General features: G+C 41.1%; 1 protein-coding gene across 1 annotated transcript in view; it reads left to right on the top strand.

Moving 5' to 3' along the window:
* Positions 1-27751, top strand: part of LOC126411401 (uncharacterized) — a 1067733-nt gene that overhangs the window by 365308 nt on the left and 674674 nt on the right. Inside the window, 3 exon segments of the mRNA XM_050081361.1 lie at positions 4433-4638; positions 16585-16773; positions 22961-23110. Coding sequence (XP_049937318.1) covers positions 4433-4638; positions 16585-16773; positions 22961-23110 — 545 coding nt within the window.

Genomic DNA, 27751 nt, shown 5'->3' with positions numbered 1-27751 from the left:
TGTACCAATAGAAGGGACAACGACTCTGGAAGTCCTATGTTGAAAGACTATTTCAGTTTTCGATTTTTTGGGCTTCTAGAATGGCTGGAGATGCTACAAATGATGTTCATTTTCGTCGATTCTAATGAAGAAACACAAAAATGTCTGGAGGGACTTTAAAAAGTAAGTTATACATGTTTTCCCACGCTAAGACCAATTCGCAACGAGAATCGCGCATTGTCAGAAGAGAGTGCATGTTCTGGTTTTTTTTTTTTGTAGACACAGTTCTGCTGCGGTTTTGATAACAGGTTCGTCACAGTGTGGGAATGTAATGGAGAAGGAACTGGAAACGTTGTTCAAAGTTGAATACAACCGTGGTTCAGTGATGCCGAGAATTTGACCAAGGCTGCACAGGCGTGGGTGATGCTGATCGGGAAAGAAGAGCATCGACGTGGATCACAGGCGTGAATGTGCTGACAGTCGAGGAACTGATTCTCTGCGATCGTAGATTTTCACATGATGGGGACGTTCAGACAGCGGTTCTCAAAAATGGTTCAAATGGATCTGAGCACTATGGGACTTAACTTCTGAGGTCATCAGGCCCCTAGAACTTAGAACTACGTAAACCTAACTAACCCATGGACATCACACACATCCATGCCCGAGGCAGGATTCGAACCTGCGACCGTAGCGGTCGCGCGGTTCCAGACTGAAGCGCGTAGAACCGCTCGGTCACTTCGGCCGGCCAGCGGTTATGGAATGGCTCCATGACAAAGGAGTGAATTTCTTTCGTCGAGGAATGGACCGATTGGTAGAACGTGCCGACCGTTGTTTACTGAGTTGAGAAATAGTGTCATCTATCTGTGTCACTCTGAAGTGTAGTGCAGCATTCTGTAAAAATAATTTGGCCTACCAAAATAATGTGTGATCTACTTTTTAAATCCCTTCGTATTTAATTTCGTATGAAATATGCGAAAGAACAGTGATGGATTACATTGAGGCCGTTTAGGATTGTGCTGGACACAAACAAAAGGTAAGACGATTTACGTATTGGCGTAACATCAGAATGCCAAAAGTGAGATAATTTCGTTGTTATACGTTATTAATTCTGTTCTGGTAACTTCGCTCTTGATGGAGGTTTCAGAGATCTCTTGATATTGCTGTAAAGTATGTGTAAGCGTAGAAAAATGTATGGGAATGAACCTGTGTGGTTCTAGAGATCTTTCCAAGTCTCAAACATGTGTGATGTATATATGCAGAATTAAGCGACGAATGAACTTGTACCAAAGTTGGGTTCGAATCCTGGCCTTAGTAAAGCTTTCATTCATCGCTTCATTCTGCATATAAGCATCATGTATAGGAATGTCCCGTATCGTTTGTGTAGAACGATGTGGAATGAATGAAGTATGTGGCATTAGGTGTAATGCGAGAAAGGTGAAATTTCATCTGTATTTAGTTGCATATCAGCAGTAAGGTGGGAAGGGGGGGGGGGAGCAAGTATTAGAAACGTAGGCAGTTGTTGTAATATTATCGTTCTCTTTAAATTATTCTATATATTCATGCTTGTGTGGGCTTATTTTCAGTCAGAAAAAAACTATTTCTAGAAGTATGTCTAACGTTACTGTAACTCTACATGTGAATATCGTAACACAACGTGCCCAGGTGACGTGCACGTGTAGCTTATCTTCGTCTTTAAGACCTTTAGAAGGGTCGAATCATTGGTAAGAGGAAACAGTGGTGCATCATAACGACAGATCACGTAATTGCCTGCAGTGCGTTTACTGTAGAATGAGTGGTCGCGTGAGGACTACCCAGCTATGTGGCGCAGTGGATAGCGCGCTGGACTCGCATTCGGGAGGACCACAGTTCAAATCCCCAACGTGTTCGTGGACGGCCAGGCGAAAGGCTACAGGAAACCACGATTGTCGAGACCCATACGTCTCCAACTCTGGGAATCATGTCGGGAGCAAATGGGTATGACAACAGGACTGATTTGGTTACTGTCATTAATCGTGACAGTGTCTGTATTGATGAAGTAACTGCGTTTATCACAGTACAGTGCCCTTCAGACAAGCAAGCATGTCTGAGGAGATTGTGTTGTAATAAATGCAGGTACTGCACCAACACAGACACTGTCATGAATGATCACGCGTGGCGGGGCTAAAATGACGATACAGAAGTACAAAAAAACAAAAAAGTTTCATTGCGCTTAGTTTAACGTATATGTGCGAGCAATAGGATTGTGACTGCGTGTTATGTGGAGGTTTGACCGGCACTAGGGGCATGCTCGGGTAGCCGAAGTGGTCAAGAGGACTGCTCATTGCAAGCGAGAAATCCGCGTTCGAATCCCGGTCCGGCACAAATTTTTATTTGTTACGACTAGCTGACGCTGATGCATATTCACAATGAGTGAATTCGTTTCATGTTTTGATAATTGCTGAAGAGCGGCAGAATGCCAGCCTGTATGTTGTCATACCCTTCACGAGCAGGGAGTCAGATGGTGTATTCCAGTAGAATAATGCAACACCACATACTGCATTTCACGTCAAAAACGGCTTGAGGACCGTACGCAACCTTGACGGCTGCGTTTTCCCATGATCTGTCAGCCATAGAGCATGTCTGGGATGCGATGGAAAGACGTTTACTTTCGTACCAGTCTCCAACAAGCAATCTTTATGAACCAATAGGTTTTAGGACTGGCAGAAAATTGCCCAAGATGAAATTCGGAGGCCATATCCTTCCATGCCGCTACGAACACAGGAGCGTTTTCGTGCCCGTGGGGTCACACCATATAGTGAAATTAATGACTGAAGTCAGTACCGAAAGGAATGAAAATTTCATCACAAATACCAGTCATCTGATAAACGTCTCCACAGAATTTGATAAATATCGGATTGGTGCTTCATAGTGTACCACTTCCCTTCTTTTTTATGTACTAGGGGCGTTCGATAAGTGATGCATTATTTTCTCGGCCAGTTTTGGTTGAAAAAATGCGGATTTGTTATGAGGCATCGTGGAATATTCCCGTTTCAGCCCCTATAGTTTCATTAAGTGGCGGCGCAATACGTAGCCTTCAAAATTGCGTGTGTAGCAGAGGTGCGTTCCAAGCGCAGAGCTGTCATTGAGTTTCTTTTCGCCGAAAACCAGAGCATCGCAGATATTCATAGGCGCTTGCAGAATGTCTGTGGAGACCTGACAGTGAACAAAAGCACGGTGAGTTGTTGGGCGAGGCATCTGTCATCATAGTAACAAATTCGTGGACAACTGTCCGATCTCCTGCGTGGCGACCGGCCGCACGCAGCTGAGACACCTACAGTGTTGGAACGTGCGGACACCCTAATTCGATTTGACCGACGGATCACAATCAAACATTTCGCTGCTCAACTGGACGTTCCTGTTGGTAGTGCTGGCACATTCGTCCACTAGGTGGGGTACTCCAAGGTGTGTGACTGCTGGGTTCCTAGTTGCCTAACAGAAGATCTTAAAGAGCTACGAGGGATCGTCTGTGCGGAGTCCGCGCCTTAAGAGACTGATCGTGACAATTTTTTGCCGAACATCGTCTCAGGCGATGTAACAATGGTTCATCACATCGAACCGGAAACAAAACGGCAATCCACGGAGTTGCGCCGCGCCACGCGCCTACGAAGGAAAAGTACAAAGCCACACCCTCAGCCGGTAAAGTCATGGCGACTGTCTTCTGGGACTCTGGAATTCTGTTTGATATCCTGTCTCATGGTGCAACGATAAACTCTGAAACGCACTGTGCTACCCTCAGGAAATTGAAGAAACGACCTCAGCGTGTTCGTCGCCACAAAACTACAATCGGACGTCTCCTACTCCATGACAACGCAACGCCTCACACAAGTCTGCACACCCAAGAGGAGCTCACAAAAGTTCATTGTATATTTCCTTCACATCCACCCTATAGGTCGGATCTCACACCTTCAGAAGAGTGGTATAGAGGTGTAGAGACCTTCCCAATAAGGTGGCGTAGGGCCGTCGTCTTGAACGATGATTTTGTTGAAAAATAGGGTTTTGGAGCCAAAAGAGTGGGAAATAATATGGGGTATTGGAATTTTGAATAAAATCAACCTGCTTTCAGTAAAAAAAAGTGTTGCGTTTCTTATTGAACGTCCCTCGTAATTGGACGTAGCACTATCAAATGGCTTTGAGCACTATGCGACTTAACTTCTGAGGTCATCAGTCGCCTAGAACTTAGAACTAATTAAACCTAACTAACCTAAGGACATCACACACATCCATTCCTGAGGCAGGATTCGAACCTGCGACCGTAGTGGTCGCTCGGCTCCAGACTGTAGCGCCTAGAACCGCACGGCCACTCCGGCCGGCGTAGCACTATCCATTAGGTCAGTAATATCTAGCAAGAGCTGACCCTAAGAAGAGCTAGTTGCCTTTGCAGACTGGGCCACGTTGCGTGTTTACGGTGTTGCAGCGTACGACCCGCTGCGGCTGATGCACGCCGTGGTGCGGGTGGTGAACGAGGTGTGCGGCCGCTACTGCGACAACGGGCGCGTGCTGCAGCTGCCGCGGCCCAGGCCCGGGCCGCCCATCTCCACCTGCGCCATCCGCAACTCGCGCCGCCTCATGGAGGACCGACACGTCATCGTGCACGACCTGCACGCCGTCTTCGGCATTCCGGTGAGCGCCTTCCACACACTCTGTCTGTCTGTCTGTCTGTTTGTTTGCAATATCCGTTAACATTTCTGTTAGTTTATTTTGCGTAATTAAAAGCTGCACTGTAAGATTGCAGAGTCCAGCGGCGGTGGCGTTGAATTTTCAGGTTTCCAGCAGCGTCAAGTAATTAAGTTACACTAGCTTTCGACCTAGACCATTTTCAAGTGGTGTGACTGTCAGTGGGCCGCTGGTACGCTCTTGTTGCACTAGCTGCCGGCTGTGACGTCACTGGTGCACGCGGCGTCGCCCTAGCACTGGCATATGACTCGGCTCTTGGTGTGCCCGCTTCAACCACGCGGTCGCTCGTTTCCAAGCCGCACTGATACGTGGGCCGCAAGTACTTGTCCTCACCGATTTCATTCATATTGATAGGATGTGCAGATCACGGATAGGATTTCAACATACGTAAAAAGGAAGGATCAGCTCTCAACTGTTTCCGAGAAAATAGGCTTGAAGTTTTATATGCTAATGCGTGGTGCCTAGCAGCAAGAGTCCGTAGCCAAGCGAGTAAGCGCTTACTTTCGTAAGATGGGAGACTCTGGATCAAATCTCGCTTCCGCTCCTTTTTTCCCCCTTTTTCCTTTCTTTCTTTTCTGTTTCTTCGTTCGCACGTAATCCTAGTAACAGGTGTATTATGACTGCGCAACTTATCAGCATCCAAGGAATCATTTACAATTGTTAACACGATCCTTACCTCGAACATTTGGGTTTTTCTCTAACATTTTGGAAGTAATTTACCATTACAACTGTGTCCATGCAAGTACGTTTCAACCTACCATGAGCCAGTTTTCCCGGTACAGGTGCAAATACGCCACGATTCACCGCACGAACCCATTTTCTTGGTAATCCTGCTGATGGTTTTGAACCACCAGAAACAGCTGCAAGTGCCAAACAACTTTCGGTTACCGGTAGTTTCACAGAGGGTGATAAGGTGATCATTTCAGAATTTAGTCAATCCTAACTCTAACCATTTTTGATAAATTCAATCTGAAGACTCAAGGGTGTGCATGTACCCTGTCTTTAGTCAGGAACGAGTTTCCCTATTTTCAGAGTCATACTACTCAGTGATGAATTGATCTACAGACCTAAATTTTTTAGGCCCCGAGTATGCAGACTACCAAGATGATACAATGTGTAGAAAGTAGGATACAATTGTTAGATTTTTTATGAAAAACGTTGAAAAACGTACTTTTTCCATACTGTGGAACAGTAGAGACCTTATCTTGTACACGATAACTCTTCTGCCCTATTATTAAGTATAAATAACAATGAAAAGTATTTGACATTGCAATCAGTAGTTCTTACCTTCACTTAAAGACAACTCCAGCGCAAAAAACTTCAAATTTGACGAATTTCAAAGTCTTGGCGCGGTACATAGACAACTGAATCTCAACTTGAGCTTTTGCTGAAATGTTTACAAACACGAAGAATACTTCAAAAAGTGTTCTTGAAATATTTGTGGTTGCCTGGTAGGTCAGAACTGTAAACAGGTGAGAGCTGAAAACAGTTACCTATTATTTACCTCGATATATGTTGTCTTTCACTGTTAATTGTCTTTTCATTGTAAAGAATTACAAGATACAACTAGGGTGCACAAATGAGATGATATATCCTTATTCTGTTTCTGTAAATTAAAAAGATAACTCTAGAGCAGCGTAAGAAAAGGTGCAAACTGGAATGACATACATTAATAACTTTTAAAAAATGTACAGGTATATATAGATAGAAAAATTCTGCAAAAAGAAGTTTCATAAACAAATTAAAATATGAAGAAGGAAAATGTAGTTTTAAAACTCTTCCACGTTACATATAACTTTGGTTTCCTTGACATCTTGATGCAAAACAAAATGAGTTCACTTAAAGGGGAGAGATATGATTTTTTTCGTAGCACTTATTGTCAACTTTATGCAACCAAACGCTGTTCCTTAGTAATAATGGGACATCCACCTTACATGTAACACTGGAGAAGGGGAACCAAACAGCATGGCATGCACGTAATTTCAGCATCTTTAAATTACCGTGATGCATGGGAATGTGTCCTGTATACCGGTTTTCATCGTATTTGAAAGCTATATACTGACCTACTGCAGCTGTCCCGATAAAGGATTTTCGTGAGCTTCCATAGCAGCAGTGCTCTTGTTTGCGTGTGTTGGAAGTCTTTTCATTACAAAGGCATTAGAAGTAGTGGCTAGAAATGTGTGGTGCGATCGTGTTCCTGGAACTGTATTTTGTGTACTGTACCTGTCTTTTTAAGAAACTTCATCATTTGATCTGTGAAGAAACAAGGACAATATTACCGCGTTGTATTGTTTGGAGTGTCCATGTGATCAGTGGAACCACTTTTCCTCATTCAGAAGTGTGGAATTCAACTCATAGTTTTTTGCGATGAAGTTGTCTTTAAGTGAAGGCAAGAGCTACTAATTGCAAAGCCAAAAGCTTTTCAGTGTTACTTATACTTAATACTAGGACGGGTGAGCTACAGTGCACAAGATGAGGCTCTACTGTTTCCTGGTGCAAAGTTATGATTTAAAAAAAGATCACAAATTTAAAGCAGAACATAAAAAAGTGTACTTTCCAACGTTTTTCATAAAAAAATCTGAATGATGTATCCTACTTTTTATACATTAAATCAACTTAGTGGCCTACGCCGCTCGGAGTGGCCGCGCGGTTAGAGGCGCCAGTCACTGATTGCGCCTCCCTTCCCGCCGAAGATTCGAGTCTTCCCTCGGCATGTGTGTGTGTGTGTGAGTGAGTGAGTGTGTGTGTGTGTGTGTGTGTGTGTGTGTGTGTGTGTGTTGTTCTTAGCGTAAGTTAGTTAAATTAGTGTTAAGACTAGGGACCAATGATCTCAGCAGTGTGGTCCCTTAGGAATTCACACACATTTGAACATTTTTGAGTGGCCTACGTACCAAACGCATACAAAATTGAAGTCTGTAGGCCAATTCATTACTGAGTAGTAGGTCTCTGAAAACAGAGAAGTTGGTGCCTGACTAATGTCCGGGTACACACGCTTCAGTCTTGAAACTTGAATTTATCAAAAATGATTAGAGTTAGGACAGTGCTATTTAGCAAGTTTACTATTAAGATAAGTAGATATCCATGTACCAAATACGATTAAATTGTGGAATGGTCACTTAGGATCCACCAAAAATCTGCGATTTTACATGGAATGATCCGGAGGGAGAAAGGGAACAGTGTTTACAAACACGAAGAATACTTCATTCGTATGTTAGCTCCTGAGGTAGTTATATGTCAATGTTTCAAGATGTCTGATTTTATGAGTAAATGTATTGATGTGTCTGGTACTTCGACAGGAGGAGAACGTCAGCCTGATCTTGAAGCCGAATCACTATACAGTGAAGTTTCACAAACACGGTTAAAAACGACACTTGTGTATAGCGAACAGGCCCTTCTCCAAAACAATCTCATCGCTTCGAAACCTTCTGCCGTAATAACACAAGAACACACGAAAACTGGAGAAGAAATGTTTCACAGAATTTTCGTAACGCAAGCGGAGAAACAACTTGTGGTACAAGTCGAACTAATTGCCCACCAAGACATCGATGAAGACCGTGTGTCTGAAGAAACAGAAGAAATATCTGCATATTCCTCATACGATTACGAGGCCGAAGAGAAGCAGTCGAAAATGGACAGCGATTACGTTCCGCTGTATTGGAAGATTAGGGTCATCGATGTAGCGAGAGACCATCCAGGATGGAATTTTGGCGTTCTCCGTAGAAGGGGTGCTTCACGCCTCAGAAGCATGAAAGATTTTAAAAGATGGGAACAACATATAAAACAAGGTGGAACAAGGCGTGAACAACTTGAACAATTGATTCGTGGACCTATGATCGTTTCATAGAACTCGAAAATGTAATCAGGAGATACCGACGAGAGACCTGCGGCAGTGGGCTCTTGCTGTTGGCTAATCAGTTTCCTGATTTAAATTTTCAAGCTTATGACTTGTGAGTTGTGCTCTTCAAACTAAGACATCCGTTCATCACAGAAATATCATCAGATTTGTGTCCAAGAAGGAACGCGCTTCACTGCAGAAAGTCCTTGATGCCAGCAAATTTCGGAATGCGGACTTTGTGCCGTCATCCCAAAATATGACTAGGATTATGTTATTAACACAGATCAAACAGATATTACACATAAAAGTACCTGATTCATTTACATCAGTTGCAATATATTTTTATAGACCATACGATGCTAATATTTGAGTGTTTGTAGAGGGTGCCACTATCAGTCAACCAGGTTTTCCACTTCCCACTAGGTGACCATCGGGCTGGTCCCCACGTCCCACCTGTTACACGACTCGCAGACATCTGAACACGTTCGCACTATTCCATGGATTACAGTAGACGCAGACAGCTGGTGTACACTAATTCCGTCCCGGGTGGTACGAGGTGATCACAGGAACGTCATCCGGCCACCCCTTAACATTAACCTTGCCAAATCCGACGCTAACCATGCCAACCTTGCGAAACTGCGGGATAAAGGCGCAAGTAAAAGCAAAAAGCCACTATCAGTCAACCGAACTCTCGCTGAACGCGGAACGAAAGTGGTTCTTGTGCAGTGAAAGGATATGCACGAGGTAACACATTCGTTCACTTCACAATATGCTGTCACATTATCTGGAAAATTACTGCCAACGGTCTTCGTAAGCTTGCAAGAGACCAAATGGTTCAAATGGTTCTGAGTACTATGCGACTTAACTTTTGAGGTCATCAGTCGCCTAGAACTTAGAACTAATTAAACCTAACTAACCTAAGGACATCACACACATCCATGCCCGAGGCAGGATTCGAACCTGCGACCGTAGCGGTCACGCGGTTCCAGACTGAAGCGCCTTTAACCGCACGGCCACACCGGCCGGCCTGCAAGAGACCACTGGCTCATTTAAACTAAGGGTGCAAAGAAGCAACTGTTATGTACGCACACAAATACAAAAATGTTATGATAACATTTTCAAAGTCCGGAAAACTCACAACAGTACTAAACAGGAAATTTATGATCGACGTCTTGACGCTATACGTGAAAGAACAATAATTTCTTGTGCTACTCGATTCATGGGGAGAGCAAACGAACCCTGTTTTATACGACGAAATTTTTCAAGATGGAGAAGGTCTGTCAACGTGCCATATTAAAGTAATTCCATCAAAATGTACTCCATTGGAGCAGCCCTGCGACGTTTATTTTTACAGGCAGGTGGAAAACTTTATAGAGCGACTACAAAATTGCTCGTACATCATCGAACACAAGAGAGAGATAGCTTCAAGACAAGACTGCATAAAAATTCACCGCCATTCGCTGATTTGATCAGATATGCGTGGTACGCCGTGAAACTGTGTGGTGACTGAGAACCGTTTACGAACGTAAACGAAGTTTGTCTTGAAGTAGAAACACTGAAAAAACCATGCTCGTGCAAAAACTCGGCGTTCATTATGTGTGTAGTATGCCACAACAATTATTGATTTCCATGCTTCCTACAGTCAGTATCATCCTTATTCGGGCAGTGCTCCATACGTGTCACAAATGTAGATACAATAATGTCAATACAGCGGTTATACTGGTCGTGTATCCGTTATTATTTCCAATGTTCTTACAAAAATATTTTGTTTTCCTATTTTTCGGGATAAATATTATGCAAATAATATATGAATCATTAAATATTGATCGTTTGGATAGTCATAATAAGTGTATTGTTAGAGTTACATGGAAATAAAAAGAAAGCACCAGCAGCGAGATTCGATACAGAGACATTGCGCTTACGAAACTAAGCGCTTAAATCACTTGGCTACGGAATTGTTGAAGGGCGCCCCGTTACTGTCAACGTTAAGAATAAACCGGCTTTGACTATTAAACATCGTGGACTTGTCATATTTGTTTCAAACGATTTTAATATAGGTGATGAAGCATTAATATCGAGACTCCATGTAGTGCATGCCGATTGCCATATAGTACATTGTTTGAATGTTAAGGAGGAGATGGCGTCGGACGTTGAGGCCGAAGAGGACGTTGTATGCATATCGTCGGATGAAGAAGACCCGTCGGTATCGCCGTGCACGTCCGAGGCGATGGATTCGCCGACGGAACACTGTGACTAGACCGTATTTTGGTCGTATGTGTAGGTGGCGTACAGAGTATACACAGTCGGACGGTGTTAGGTTTGAATATGGAAAGATGGCAGCTATCGACAAATATGATGAGAATGCACATAACTTTTCCACATTTAAGCATTATGATATAACAGATGAATTTAAGTTTTTTGCTAACAAGTATGATGCTGTTATTATTAACAAAATTATTACCTATGTCTACGCATGCCTGAAACTTTCAACTCGATTTTTTCGAAAACGGTTGAGAGTTGCGCCTTCCTCTTTACATAAGTTGAAGTCCTAGCCATTTTCTACACACCCTGTCAACAAGAACCATATCGGTGAGGGCAAGTACGCACGGTCCCCTTGTGAACTGTAGAACAACGCTTATGTTATCGCTTATTTTTATTTCAGTGGCTTCTTTAATTACGCAGTCCCATAAGCAGTTAGTCAGAACCATGACAGAAATTTCGTCAGATTTGACCCTGTGAATGTTTTTTAAAGCCTACTCAGCTAAAGCAGGTTTCTTGGGTAGCATAGGTGATAAAATCTCTCACGCTCCTTCCTGCGTTGCTCTACAGTGTATACTGTTTGCGCACTCGCAATGTATCTTGTAGACCCCAGGTGTTCAGAGACCTGCTGCATCTCTAACTGGACTCAGTAATTGCTAGATTTTGGTCGGAGACGTGAAGATCGATTTGATGTTACGTCTTTTCAGCAGGCGGCTTATCTTGCCCGACGTGATGTCACATAACGGCAAGAAAGTAAGTTTCTTTTCATGCTCCTCATTGGTGATCTTATTTTGATTCATACTTGGTATCGCTTCATTTGTTTGATGAACATCGTAGCCGTTACTACTAAAGACTTGGAATAGGTGCTCATGGAGCGGGTTATCAGCGTCTGATATCATTCTTGCGTGGTGGACCAATGTTTGTAACAAAGAGCACATTGCTCTTCAGTGGAAGAAAGGGACACTATTCTGCTTCATCGTATCCATCGTTGGTTCGCCAACATAGAAGCTAGCGAAGTACTTGGCCCAGCTCATCACTTTACATCTGGGAAAAAATCAACCGTCTTTGACTTAGTGAAGGAGCATTATGATTAGTTTTGATGTGGTGGCGCTGTTTACGAACATGCCTATCAAAGACTCTTTGGACCTATTATCCAATTTCTTTGTAGGTGACATGGTTGAGCTATTTGGGCGCACTCGTACGTCTTCTTATTTTCTGTACAATTGTCAGTATTACGATCAGATGGACGACGTTGCGATGGGAAGCCCATTAGCCCCAGCAGCTGCAAACCTCTTCATGGAGAATTTCAAGGATGTCGCCTTAGACACGGCGCCATTAAAGCCTAGCTGTTTCTCTCGATACGCTGACGACACGTTCATCATTTGGCCCCACAGATGTGAGAAACTTTACAAGTTCTTGGAATATCTTAAGGCATTAGCAGTAACATTCGGTTCGTCTTAGAATTAGAAAAAGACAAAGTATTGCCCTTCTTTGTTTGCTGCAAACGAAATGGCAAACTTTGGTGCATCGTGCAAGAACAATATCAGATGCTGATAGCGTGCTCTCTGAGCACCTACATAAAGTTTTTAGGAACAATAGCTGCAACGTTCATCAAATATAGGAAGTGATCTCAAGTAAGAATCAAGATAAGCCGCCTGCTGAAAAGGCAGAAGATTAAAACCGATCTTCAGGTCTCCGACAAAAATCTGGCAATTACTGAGTCTAATTAAAGATGCAGCAGGCCTCCGAACACCTGGGGTCTACAAGATACATAGCAAGTGTGCCCGTCTTACGTCGGACAAACAGTATGCACTGTAGAACAACGCAGGAAGAAGCATGAGAGGTATTATTGCCTACACTACCCCGAGAAATCCGCTTTAGCTGAGCATGCGTTAGAAAAACGATCACGGGATTAAATTTGACGAAACCTCTGTTATGGCTCGCACTAACGGCTTCTGGGACTGTGTAACTAAAGAAGCCATTGAAATAAAATTCACCGATAGCATTCTTAACAAAGATGGTGGCCTGCAGCTCAGTGCAGCGTGGGATCCAGTGATCGTGTGGTTGAAGCGGGCACATCAAACATCGGAGTCAATCTATGCCCTTATATGGCGAGGCTGCGAGCGCCAGTGAACTCGCAGCCGGCAGCTAGGTTATAGACGGTCGCTCCAGCAGCCCACTGGCAGTCAGACTAATCGACAATGACCAAGGAGTACTTAGCCAAAAACTCGTGTGATTTTAATCATTTGACGCGGATGGGAGCCCGAAAACTTTTTATTCAAAAGTTACATTTTTCACTGTAAAAAAAGAAGTTTTATGTACTCAGTGGTTTTTGTTTTATGGGTATTAGGACGTCGTTCAAGGCATATTTCTCTGCCTAAAGATTCGTCTTCCATTGCTGGAAACATCATCAGAGACTTTAGCGGCTCAGAAAGGATCTAGTCTCAAACAAGCTCAGAGAACCAAGCTATTGTTACATATCCACGCAATGATTGGCTTGTGACATCATCATACCGCTTCCTAGGATTGTGGAGTGACATGGACACATACGACTGCTGCTTAGGATTGCAGAGTGACGTCAACCCGTGTTATGGTGCTCTTAGTGGGAAACTATTGGTGCTGTTTGTTTTATTTAGCCGTAAGGCCCACAACTGGTCTAATTTCAATCCTCCTCCTTCTCTGTTAAAGTTATTTTTGTGCTTCTGAATTTCTGTGCCCTTTTTTAAAATCCTAGCGCAAAACAAATTTAACAGAAAAGGAAAAGGCCTGGAATTAGGCAAGTTGTTGGCCTTAGTGCTAAATGAAACAAACAGTGCCAACTCTTCTCCTCTACAAGTCCCGTAACACGCAGCGGTCTGATGACAACATGAATTGACCACCGCAATGATGTGTTTAAACTGTGTGACGTGCTGAGCTTGTTTAAGACTGTAACTGCTTTCTGACAAGTGAGTCGTTTTTGCCTCTGATGATGTCTCCAGCATTGGAAAGACGAAACATTACACAGAGAAAGTTTTGTAGACCATGGCCTAATGCACATAAAACAGAAATCACCGAGAATGCAAACATTGGTCGTGAAAGCCTTCATTGTGTGAACACAAATACGTCTTTCTTAAGACGTATAGCATTGACGGAAAGCTTCAGTTTGTTTCCCATTATGAACAAATGATTTTGAAATCGGAATCTTACACGCTCATTTGATAGAGTGCATTTTACTGGCATGTATTAGCAGGGACATTAAGAGCCTGAAGAATAATTAGTACTAGGGTAGCGACTGAGCAGCATGCTGCTGTACAGCGGTAGCAGTCAGTGTGGGCATAGGTGGTGCTGTCACTGCTGGAATACTCGTTACACCTCATGTTTTACTGCCCCTTTTAGTACATATTGGTAAAACGAATATCGCAACAGACTAATTTGGCATCAGTGTGTCGAATGGACATGTAAAATTCCATGCTAAAAATAATTTTGTCTGTCACGAGAAACAAACCAATGTGTTCCCTCAACGATGTATGGTGCATGAAAGATGTGTTGAGCAGCATTTGTTTAGGCTGACTCTAGCTATACGTTTGGGGAGGGGGGAATTGCACGTATCTGCTGTACCGACAGACAATGTGCCTGATGATTTTTACGAGACACACCCTGTATAATGTAATATACAAAAATGTTTCAGTACCTTTATATCATTATCAGTAATACTTTTAATTTTGTCTTCAAACTTGGCTACTAGTAGAGCTTTAAAAATATATTGTAAAATTTGAATCATATCAACATTGAATATAACCAATTATATAAACAGATTAACTGCATGTACATTAACTATTTAACAATTCACCTTAACCATAATGAATAATAACCAATTTTTAAAGGCGTGTATCAAATAAATTTTGTTAAAATAAAAGGTAAGAATCAACAAATTTAACAGAACATAGCACATACAGAGAAAATAAGGTGTGAAAAAAATCAGATTTAGAAATAGAGTATGAAATAACAGTAGAGGGAAGGGATGCTAATATTTCTGGCTTAGCACAGAAATAATAGTCAGAGTTTAGACCACACATTTATTCAAAAATGCTATGCCCACCCAACTTAATTATGCAACTGTTGCATTGTTGTTATCTACTCCAGTAAAATAATATGTTTGATAAACTAGCTTCCAGCAGCATGTTTGAAGAATTCAGTGTCATCAATATGATAACTCTTCTGGTGTTTCTTTGAAAACAGATAGTATTCAGAAGGACTTAGGATGCATGAATAGGAAGAATGGTTGACCAGTTGGAAATGTAGCATCTTCAGCTACATCTTGGCTATTGTGCCAAGGTGCAGTGCCATGCAGTATAAGGATCCCTTTGGTCAACTTTCCATGGCATTTCATCTCAGTTGTCTCCTTCAGCTGATAGAGGAGGCTGTCAAATACTTTGCAGTTATACTGCATCACTGAGGTAGGAAGACCATCGACAGAATTCTGTCTGTAGCCCAGAAAGTGGATGTCATGACTTTTTTGGTCAGTTCTGTGTACAGAACCTCTTTGGTCACAGGATTCATCTGTACTGCCATTCCTATGACTAACTGTTACTTGGCTTCGAAATCATAAGTGTGGAATTAGTTTCCATCCCCTGTCACTACTCTTACCAAAAAGTCCTTTGTAGCATCACAGTGGGCCAAAACTGCTCTGTACATCCTCTTCACTTCTCTATTCAAACATTTAGGCACCCACAATGAAAGCGTCCTAATGTGTAAGATATTGTTAATAACTAAGAAGCACACATGTAATATGTTTATTATCTTGGCTATATTTTTATTTGACATTTACCAGTCCCCAGGAATCAGCTTATGAACAACATAGTTTGTTCATGGAGCTATTACTGTTATGGGCTGCCCACTAAGGTATTCATGGTGACAAGTCCAAAATTGAGGTGAGACGCCCAGATTTTGACACCGCTGTAGGAAGAATACTTCTCTAGTGTCTGTAACATCTCAGGTAATTTCCCTTTAAAAACAAGAACCTTGTGACCCTCCATTACTTCACAGACCTGAAAAGTTGATTGTGCTTCTACCATCTCCCATTCACCTGATATTATTATTATTATTATTTTCTGAAAATTGTTACAATGTAATTTACAGAACTCAGAATATAGCTAGCTAATATTAAAAAAGGAACAAATTTACTGCACTCCTTTTTAAAGTGTTCAAAGTTTATAATTGCACTGTACGTCAGTTATATGGCTAAAACATACTACCAGGTTTGTAGCTTCCAGCACTAGCTTAGGATTGTAAAGATCCAAACCTTGTTATCCCCTTTAAAGTTTCCACTGATGTCCAATGCTTTTACTTCTTGGAGTCTCATTTTGTGCTGTGCCAGGCATTCTTCAGGAAAGAAAAGGCACCCATTCACACAAACAGGCACTTGATGCACATTACTGCTATCTCTGGCTGCTGCGGCCAGAAATAGAGGTCATCAGAAATAGAGGTCATCAGAAATAGAGGTCATGTATGCGTGAGTTATGCCTGCTTTGTGTGTATGTGTGTGAGTGAGTGGGTGAGTGATTGAAAGCTCAATGTGTAACATTCTTTTTGTTGTGTCTGTCTGTAACTGAACATGTCATCTTTATGGTGAGTAGCAATCTATCCGTTACATAATATTGTTGATTATATATAAAGTAATACAAATAAAAATGGCTTTGATTGATTTTGGCAGTGTGTTTCCTATGTAATCACTGTGTTGTTGATAGTATATTTCTGTGTTATTTTCCGTAATTCGATATGGTAATTGAGCATATTCTGTGCTTTCATTTCTTGATTAGGATCCCAGTCCAGCCAGCTACTATGCTGTATTTGATGGACATGCAGGGACCGATGCTGCTATTTATGGAGTAAGCCATCTGCATCAGTTCCTGGCAGAAAGTCCATTCTACCCAAAGGATCCTGTCCGGGCCTTGAAAGATGCTTTTCGGCGCACAGACCAACTTTTCATTGAAAAATCACATATTGAGGTAAGGGTGCAGACAAGCAGAATGACTTGTCTTTCATTTGTATATTTTTCCTAGGTTTCGAATATTTTTCTACTCATTAGTTCACTATAAGCACAGATAGTTCATTTATTAAATTGCATTATTATGTTTGTACGTGTGGTGCAAAAATTTACCTTCATTTGGGATAATGTCTAAACTGCAATTGTAATGCTGAATTACTTTGTTTAGATGAAGTGGTTCACTCTGTAAGAACAGAAACTGAATGTGGATAGAGAGAAAACTTATGTAAGTGACAGATGACAATATAGATATAAACAATTCAAATCACTTGTCATTCTGAACAAATGCTTTTGAGGGAATTTGACACAACTCGGGAAGCAATATTGATTAAGTGTAAAGTGCATAGAACTTGAAATGCACTTTAACTTTTGTGTAGGAGTGTATGATATACGTAGAGATCAGATAGGTGTTACAAGCCAAGGCTTCTGACATGGAGGGTTATGAACAAGCTAGACTTGATAGGAAGGGTTGTACCCCAATAAACTTTCTTTCAGTAATGTCACCTGATGAGTGATGTGAAGCCTTCAGTTCAAGAACAAGTGTCTTCAATATAATAGGGGCTGTACTTGAGGCAACAAAGACGAAAATTGCAGCAAGATGCATACTACCATGACCTGTGCTGAATGGAGTGTGGCATAGCATTTAGCATTGCTGCCTGGCGTGTTTCAGGTTGCATTTCTCGAATGTTCTCAACATGTCTTATGTTTATAATGTTTGTGTATCTGGGATATTCAGTGTTTCTGTAAATAGCAGCACTCTCCATCCAGGCACTTTTCTGTTCTGACTGTTTGTTGCGATTTGTAACGATTCAGAGCTAAGTGTTATACTTCATTGATGACACTGCTTTTGGTTTGCCCTTCATTCTGGTTATAAAGTGACATTATTTGTTGGAGACACCGGATATTTCAAAACAGTTGCGTCATCATGGCTCCAGTTAGGCAAAGTAAAAGCCCGTCTCCTACATGGATAGGCACTGGAATACAAGCAATACATCTCCACAGTTTGTATATTCTGGAGACCAATGGATTCTAAACAGCAGTAAGTCAGCTGCACATCAGGCATTCATCAATGTTTTCCGGAGGTGGTGGTCAGGACCCATCCAAATGGCTGAGAGGATGCCTCTTGAGTCGCCAAATACAACAGGTGAGATGACATGATGTGCTTGGCAAATGTGTACTTAACTAATCATGTGGTGCCGGCATAGTGCATCAAGGGGAGGGAGGAGGGTGGGGATGAAATAAGTATGACCGGCTCTCGAATATGGTCCCCATGGCAGTTGCAGAAGACTGTAATGTGCTCACCTCTTTCATACTCCAGGTTGTAAGAGAAGAGATACAGTATTTATGGCAGCCAGAAATGTCAGTCTGAGTGAGCAAGAGATAGCAATTATGAATGCCAAACCAAACATCAGGAGCTAATAGAAAATGTTGAAGAAGAAGTGTACCGATCTTTACCAACAACCCCACCAACAGTCAAATGTCCCAGGAAGAACTGATTCAGCAAAAAAGGATTTATGCCACAGATGACAAATGTCAATGCAGTGTCCAAACAACACAGATACAGCTAACCCCTCCTCCACTCACAACGCCCTGCAGAAGTACAGACATTTGGAGGGCAGAGAAGGCGACATGGCAGTATGTTTCCACTGTGGACACTCTGGACACTTTGTACAGTTCTGCAAAGAAAGAAGGCCAGTTTTCGACAACTACTACACCAACAGATGTCAGCCATAACAACAGTTCTGTTCATTCCATTCCCCATCGTGCTTTAGCTGTTCCCTATCACCACATAGAGATACCAGCAACTCAGCTGCTCGATGAATTCAGAAAATCAAAACAAGAGAACCATCTGTGCAGATGAGCCCAGCCCTGCCTGGTGAAAATCCTCCATGGCAAATAGTCACGAAAATGCCAGGAAATATTGTTGTCATCCTCATTGATGGCTAACCTGTCCAGGCACTAGTCAATTCAGAGACTTCCTTTTCTGTAATAACTGAGTGAGGTAGTGCTGTGGTTAGCACAATGGACTTGTATTCAGGAGGATGATGTTTTATTCCCCATCCAGTCATCGTGATTTACGATGCCTGTGGTTTCCCTAAATCTCTTTAGGCAAATGACAGGATGGTTCATTTGAAAGAACATGGCCAATTACCTTCCCCATCTTTCCTTTATCCGAACCTGTGCTCCATCTGTAATGATCTCATTGTTGATGGGGTGTTTGACACTGATCTTACTTTTTTTCTGTAATGTTGAATGCTTAATGTTGCCAGCTTAAGAAGACTATGTTCCGTGATACAAAAGCGATAGTGCAAAAAGTTGTAAATGGGAAGTACATCCAGTCAGCAGTAACATCTATTACAAGAATAATTGTCTGTGACAGAACATATACCTTTGTATTTGTAGTTTCATCAAAATGTGGTCATAATGTTATTCTGGGATGGAACTTCTTGCAAGCATCACTAGCAGTGATAGACCAGAAGATTGGGGCTCCAGAGTGTCGAAGCTATTCCAGTGAGCACACATGACAAAGTTTGCTCTAAGCAATTGTTTGCTATCAAAGAATTGTTATCCTGGCATCATCAAATAGATGAGTTCCAGTCATCATTCGAGATGCTCAGTTAAACTGTGAAGCTGTATCGATTGCAAAAAGCTACTCAGGCTTACAAAAGAAATGTACATGCCGGTGATGATCATGAGCACTGCAGGTGGTCAAGAACTATGGATTGCTAATTGTCATGAGCAGCCACAGCTCATCCCTAGAGGTTTCTTCATGGGGACAGCCGAACCAATCCAGAAAGGGCAGCTTAATGCCACTGATGACGAATCATTCCACACTATCACTACAGACAATGCAGTGGAAAAATCCACTGTTTGCCAATAGGTTGTGGCCTTACCAAGTAGCAACACTGACAAGTGTTAGCCATTCTGGACCTATTTTTGCATACATTCAAATATGGAGTACAGAAAAGACAGACCAAGTGACCCCTGGTAAAATACCATATAACAATGGGGATCATCCACCAATTAGCCAGTGCTTGTATAAGGTGTTGCTGGCTCAACAACAGATAATCTGTGGTAGGTGGAGAATATGCTGCAAGATGACATCATTGAACATTCAGAGAGTCTTTTGTTCTCTTCGAAAGGCTTTGTGAAGAAGGAGGATGGTACACGACAATTCTGCATCAACTAACAACAACTGAACAGGATAAGGAAAAAAGATGTCTGATTCACATTTATAACACCCTAGACTGCTTGAAAGGAATAAAGTATTTCTGAACAATGGACATATAGGAAGCCTAGTGGCAAATCAATATTGACAAGGCTGACTGGGGAAAAGACTGCCTTCAAAATTCCTGATGGTGTTTATGAGTTTGAAATTACGTAGTTTGGACCACGTAATGCTCCGGTCACATTCCTGTGTATGATGCACAATCTGCTTTGAAAAGTTGGTACCTGGATGACACTGTCCTTTTTTTCCCCAACATATGAAGAACATATAAATTACCTGATAACTGTGTGCCATTTTGATGAATCAGAATTAACCTCTTGGGAACGTTCCTAAAGTTAACAAACAGGGATCGATGGATAATAGTTTGCACTGACAATCTCACCCACTTTTATGTCACCAAAGCTGTGCCGGCTGATGACGCTCTGGAAATTCAAGGTTCCTTGTGGAAGACACCATTTTGAAGCACTTAGCACCCTGTGTAATGATCTAGTAGAGAGTAGTATCAGAGGTAACTTCACAATCCAACATCACCCACAGGACAACTGCCTGCCACCCACAGGCAAATGGCCTCACAGAGGAGTTTAGTAGATGCACTCTCAATGTACAGTGATGTTGAGCAGAGAGATTTGAATCCAGTAGTGCCCTTCGTGAAATTCACACACAACACAGTGAAGCAAGACATGACAGCCTTTGTACCGTTCTTACTGTTCCAGTGGGTACACTGTTCCATTTCAAACACTGTTCCATTTCAACTGGATGACATTCAGTATGGCAACATGAAGCATTTCATCACCAGGACTAAAGAAGTGTTGTGGCTGGCTTGCTTATAGATCCTAGATGACCAGGGAAAATACTGAGAGCACCAAGCACCAGCCAGTAAAATTCAGTCTGGGAGTCTAGATATGGATTTTTACATCTGTGCAGAAAGTGGGTTTATTAAAAAACATACTGAAGCACTTCTTTTGGCCATATCTTATCCTTTGTCGTTTGTTGGCCGTCACCTATGAAGTCCTGGTATGGAGATAGATAATTGAGGACTCCCATTCAAGGATAATGAGGACCCATCTGATGGTCACGAAGCTTCGATGGGAGGGGCTGCCTTTGATGTTTGTTATAGTGAAGAGGATGTGACAGCATAACCAAAACATGAGGATCTACCAACAGTGCCATATGATGTGTCACTAAACAGAACCAGTGGGCTGCTGTTTTTCGAGGAAAGGGAGCAATGGTGGAAGTTGTGTTGCATGCAGTATGGCATAGCTATTAGTGCCACTTGCCGTCATGTTTGGGTTGCCAGTTCAAACTGAGCCACCAGCAATTATTTGTTATTTAATATTTGTCATTTCTGGAGGTTTCTCAACATTTCTTATGTTCGTAATGTTTGTATATTCTGAAATATTCACTGTACGTATGAATGGCAGCATTCTCTATCCAGGATGTAGTTTTGTTCTGGCTGTCTGTTGTTGTTCATAATAAACATGCTTCCAGTAATATTTGTTTTACTTCACTGATGATTCTGCTTTCAGATTTGGACTTCATTCTGGTAAAAACATGACATCATATCAGTATCAACATCAGCTGCTAGTTGTGTTCTCCTGCCACATTTTCTCCTGTTTTGAGTCGAAGAAATGGTGTAAAGAAAGAATCGTAGAATATATGTTTATCTGCAGCATTGTTCCCTTTGAACATTATGCAACTTTAATGTGGGTCAAGGGATGCAGGTGTTGATACATGTTATGGGGCAAGAACATCATTTCTGGTGGCAGAATGGAATTAGTACACAGTAAACAGCATTGTCAGTGACAAATTCTGAAATTTGTGGATGTTTATAAACTACTGTTTCCCATACCGCATCTACGTGGGAAACATCTAGAAATTGTCTGACTTTACTAAAGTTTCCATCCATATTCAATACTAATACAAATGCTGAATCATTCTTGCAGACTGCAAGCAGTGTAGAATACACATTTGAATATTGAAGTGGGTAGCTTTGGGTTGTATATTTTTGCGGCAAGGAAAAAAAAAAGAGGTAACATGGTTAAAATCAAATATGGCTGTGAATGGATTTCAACAAGAATCCTGTCTGTCATGAGTACTGGTATTTCACTATCCATCAGTTTCAGAGAGACCTATCTGTACTGGCTATTGTTTCAGTTTCTCTGTAATTTTATGAATATGCTGTTCTTAGACCCAATTATTTCTGTTCATTTTTCCCATGTGTGTTTCAGCTACTTCTGTGTTATTTTAAGTGGATAACCATTTAGTGTGTTTCTGTAAGTGATTGCTGCTTCTGTTGACAGACCCACATTTCTTAACACTCCACACCTATTTACGCATACATTTTGACTCACATGTAGAAAAATAATTTGTTGTGAATTATAAGTACTACTGATGTGTATTTTGTTTTCTGTATTCGCTGAAGTGAATAGCAATTCAACACTTTTTACTTGACAACTGCTACATTTAAATGGAAACAAAACTATTAATGCATCTTCTGTAAGATATAGATTCAGCTAAAGTGAAGAACATCATTCTATATCAAAATGTAACATGATCAGAGTCACTACATTGTTATGAGAAAAAAGGTAATGTGTTCGAAGACATTTAGAGTCAAAGTGTGTGCAGAAATACAAGTTCATGTTTGGATAACTTGACAAAAAATATCATAATGTATTGTGCTCACTTCTCATACCTGTCATTTGTTGTCAGCAGAAAACTTCGTGCTGTGTATATTAATTTTACGTGCTTTACTATCAGTTTAAAATGTTTCTTTTTGGTGATAACTTTAATATGACAATAAGCTGGAAAAATGTTTTGCCATGTGTGTCCTTCCATACTGATCGTGAATATGACTGAAATATTTTTGAATCGTGACTGAATATAGTGAGTAGCTTATCAAACTAAATTACTGTTGTTTCAGAATCTGCGCAGTGGCACAACAGTGGTATGTGCACTGATTCGGCCTGAAGAAAAGAAGCTTTATGTAGCATGGCTGGGTGATTCTCAGGCATTATTGGTTCGTCGAGAGAGGATGATGCTTTTGGTGAATCCGCATAAACCAGACAGACCGGTATGTATGAGACAGCATCTCTTAGTCAGCTACTGTAATAATATTGGTAGATTTAGTATTTGTAGTAGTCCTCTAAAAAATCAGTTAGGAAAGCAGCAGTACTTGTATAACATTCAGTGCATTACACTTGTTGCATAATATATGAATTAGCTGTCATGAAGCAGTGATAGTTGTCGTCATTCCTGTGTGGTGAACTGATGAAAGTACTCCTTTATGAAGTTTTATTACTGCTGTGCACAATTTGACTGCAACAGTATGACATGACTTTACGAGGCCATTGATACGGGATGCTCGTGTCCTCACAAACCACTGGGTTATTCATGTTTTCCTAAATTGGAAGTATGAGTGGTGTGGATGATTGGTTGGTCATATTTGTAGTCATATAAAGGAAAAGACTAAACGATCATAGTTAGGAACAGTAAACAGTACATTTTGGAACCAACTGAAATCACTTAATGTCATCAAAGAATCAAGCAGAATTAGTGTGAGGACCTGTATGCATATATCCCACAAGCCACTGTACAATGTTAGCTCTTCCAGAATGACAGAGTATCAAATTTGTACTAGCAAATTTCTTATTTTATTTTTATTCCTGTTTTCGTATCCACAAGGGGGCCCTTAAGAATAGGTAATTTCTCTAAAGCTGCAATTCTGCTATTTGTATCCCCTGATCCTGTTAGTCAGCAAAGAAAAGCTGTTGTGAAAAATTTGTGCCCAATCAGGCAACTACATTGAGACACCCAAAATGCCTTAAAGTTGGAAAATAATATGTTTTCCATTGTTTGAAAATAATGTATGCATCAGTTCACTCCATTCAGAGGTAGTATACTCGTCCCTGTACACACATTTTCTTTTTTTAAATTTTTATTTCAAGAGAAATTTATGGGAACATTACAATCAGTGATGTGGTTTCCTTTGTTGTAAGCTTTATCATTCTTAGCTCTTTAAAGAAAACATTTAAAACTTGCCAGTTGAAGAGTAGTTCATCTCCAAAAATTTGGTTGGAAATATAACCAACAAGAGAGACGTAAAATGTTTTCTTAATTTGTGTGCTACCCGTAAAAGCTAATTTTATTGTACAAGGCATGTTCAGAAAGTAAGTGTGCTAGATCTTTATATTTTTTAAAGAAAAAATGTATTTGAAAAAACAGGATTTGTTCATAAACTTGTTGACTATTTTCCACATAGTTGCATTCCAGTTCAATGCCATATGGTTTCTTTATGCCGCCCATGAAGAACTCTCCCACCAGCTCCTTCCACCACTTCAGAACCTCTTTCAGCACCTGCTCATCAGCTGAAAATTTAATTCCACTCATGTGTGCCTTCAGGGAGGTGAAAAGATGATAATCTGTTGGTGCTCAATTCAGGGGAGTATGGGAGTTGGTTCAAAACGTCCCAATCAGATGAGTGCAAGAGCACGTTGGTGGCTAAGGCTGTGTGAGGACAGATGGTGTTGAGCAACAAGCACTCTCTTCTCATCAGCATTCCCATCCTTTTGTTTTGGATATTCCTTTTGAGTTTTTTTAGGGTTTCACAATATTCTTGTGCATTGATAGTCTCCTCCTGAGGTAGGAATTGATGTGACGCCACTGTGGCAACTGGTTTCCTTTCTCACCCCCCTCAGGTGTCTAATGTGCCACCCATGTTTCATCTCCAATCACAGTAGAGCTCAGAAAATCCCAACCTTACAATTCAAGTCACTCAAGAAACTGACAGGCACTGTCGACATGATTTTTCTTCTGCTGCTTTGTCAGCTGTTTTGAGACCGATCTTGCATACAGTTTGCGGTATCCCAGCACTTCTGTGACTGTCTCGTATAAGGGAGTTCTGGGAAGTCCTGGAAGCATAACAGAAATTATGTCCACTATTGAACGGCAAGCTTCAGTAACAGTTTCCTTGGTTTTTGTACCAACTAATCAGTCAAAATTGAATGTCTTCTGGACCCTACAGTGTGAGTATACACTCACTCTGGTCAGGGGATTCCCCTTGTGGGCTTTCAAATAAAAAATGGTGGCTCTCAACTACATACCCTCAGGCTCAGAGTTGAAATATGAAACATTTTGGCTGGTTTCATTGTCTAGGGGCTGGGATATGCAGTTGCCGTATTACATGCCAAATACTGCTGAGTCTACAGTATACAATATGAATACACACATGAATCTATTGGTCGAATGTTCCTATCACTCGGCAATTGAGAATTTTGAATGTAACATAGAATTTTATGAATGAAAGATTGCAATTAAATAAAATCTGGAGGTCCTATTTTAACGACTTTAAATGATGAGTACAATAGCAGACGTACTTTCAAGAATTCAATTTATTTCTGCAAAAAATTGGTGTCGATGGTCCAGCAATTAAATAAAATATAAGTTGAATAGCAGGGAAACAGTTGATTCCTACTTCATGTAATTAGTTATGAGCAACAACATAGCTCGCGAGATATTCACTTCTAAATGCATACTACGTCTTCACTGCAGAAGCCATGGAAATCTCACAAGTGCACAAGTCGGCACTACGAAATATTTCTATTTCCCGCGACCCCGCGCAAACCCTCAATACTCTCCAAGTATTTCCTGCGACCGTCCGTTGCGCCTTCCTGTCCCGCATTGCCCCGTGTGTCTCTGCATTGACTTAAGTAGTTGCCTACCATAGTAACGAGTGCTGTGATTGGCTAGAGCGCTCCCGTCATGTCTCCAACCCAACGCACACTCACAAACACATTGAAACACATACAAATTGGAATCAAATAAATATCCCTACAGCTAGGCCATAAACACGCTGTAACACACATTATTAAATACATAAACAAATTAAATAAACATATATCAAAGGAATAGAAGCAAAAGTGCTTTCTAAAACACAGTAAATATTTGACCAATTTCTTCATGAATAGTATATATATCAGATATAAACAAAGACATAGATGAATAAATATATATTTATAAACATGCTGCTACCATTTTTTTGTGTAACTGTGGAGTACTTATAACTTGACGCGATCAATAGTAATCGGCCACTTTCACCTCCAATAACTCGTCTACAATTCAAGTTATGTGCCTGTAGTTCGTACCAATTTAGGTTTATGCTAATAGCTTTCTAAAGACATGTCGATTGACAAAATCGGATGAACCGTTTAGATTTTGGAAATTCGTTGCTGGGTGTTACTTGTATAATTTACAGTCAGATACTAAACTTTAAGCTAAGAAAGATATTGAGAATCTGATTACACCATCAGAATTGTCATGCAAATAATGGTAATGTACATGTTTCTTTTTAAGGTATCATGATTCCTCTGGCTATTATTGATTTCTACATGAACTGTGAAATGTCTGCCATTATGGTTTGACAAAGTCCGCCATCTTTGGCACTCTCAGCATACAAATCTCCTTCACTGACACAAAGCACAGTTCTCGACACAAAGCAGAGTTCTCGACACAGCGTAACGTGGAATTCCCAACCACATGGTCGGCCTGGACCACTTGCTGGGGCTACCCCTCTTGCTCCTGATAATGTTCGGCACCACACGGTTGATGATTAATTCTGGCTTGCTGAGCGGCCCATGCTGCCACGCCAACTCCGAACTTAGAATATTTCCAGGGTGCGACAACTTGCCCGTTACCTCACACCCTCTACCACTCAGTGTCACCAACCTTCAAAAAACCACGGTTCGTTCTGAACATGCCTCATATAAGTTAGAGAAGAACAAGTCACTTAAGTCCTTGTCTGCCAGGAGCACAAATTTTTTGAAACAATAACAAAAAATATTTGGTTACAAAATACGTCAGCCTAGCACATAACACTATAAAATTACAGATGCCATAAATTAATCAAACAATAATTATATTAATAATATAAGTCTAATAATAGCAGAATGAGTTTATTTGAAAGTGTTAATAAAACCAGTCAAAGCTCAGTTTAATCTTCATTACTGTTGTCTGCTTGTCATTGCCCATTGCAAAACAAATAAGTGAAAACAATTTCCAGGAGAAAATTACATTTTGGGTAAAAATTTCAGAATGTAATGGTCATTAGGAGTTCAGAATCAGTATTTTCTTCTCATCCCATCCAGTAAGTCTCCCCTGTGCTGGAGCTCTGGGTGACTTTTCTGAACTCTACCCCTTTTCCTAAACCTCTCCAGTCCTTTCCCTTCACCCCTCTTCCTTCCCCTTCTACCAGAAGATGGAGCCACTGGCTCTGAAGGCTTGCATGTGTAAAACCCTTTGTGTGTGTGTGTGTGTGTGTGTGTGTGTGTGTGTGTTTTCCTGCTGCCACTCGGCGAGTAGATTTTTTATCTATCCAACTACATTACATTAACAAAATGGAAAGGATAGGTTGCTATTCACCACATCAGAGAAGCCATTGAGTTGCAGACAGGCACAGAGAAAAGAAAACTGAAATATTTAAGCTATCTGACAATGTCCTTTTTCAGAAGGAGTTATTCACATTCACTCAAGAATAACTCTTATGCACACACATGCCTATTCTCTCTGAGCACTGTATAACTACTTTTGAAGAAGGACATTTTCTGAAAGCTTAAATATTTCAGCATTACTTTTCTTTGTGCCTATCTGTGAACCAGTGCCTCCTCTATGTGGTGAGTGTTTTTGTAGCTTTATATGACTAAAGTTTATGAATTAGAAA

This window comes from Schistocerca serialis, chromosome 1 (genome assembly GCF_023864345.2).
Source record: "Schistocerca serialis cubense isolate TAMUIC-IGC-003099 chromosome 1, iqSchSeri2.2, whole genome shotgun sequence".
NCBI lineage: Eukaryota > Metazoa > Arthropoda > Insecta > Orthoptera > Acrididae > Schistocerca > Schistocerca serialis.
Note: the sequence above shows the minus strand (reverse complement) of the source record. Positions and strands in the feature narration are given on the sequence as shown.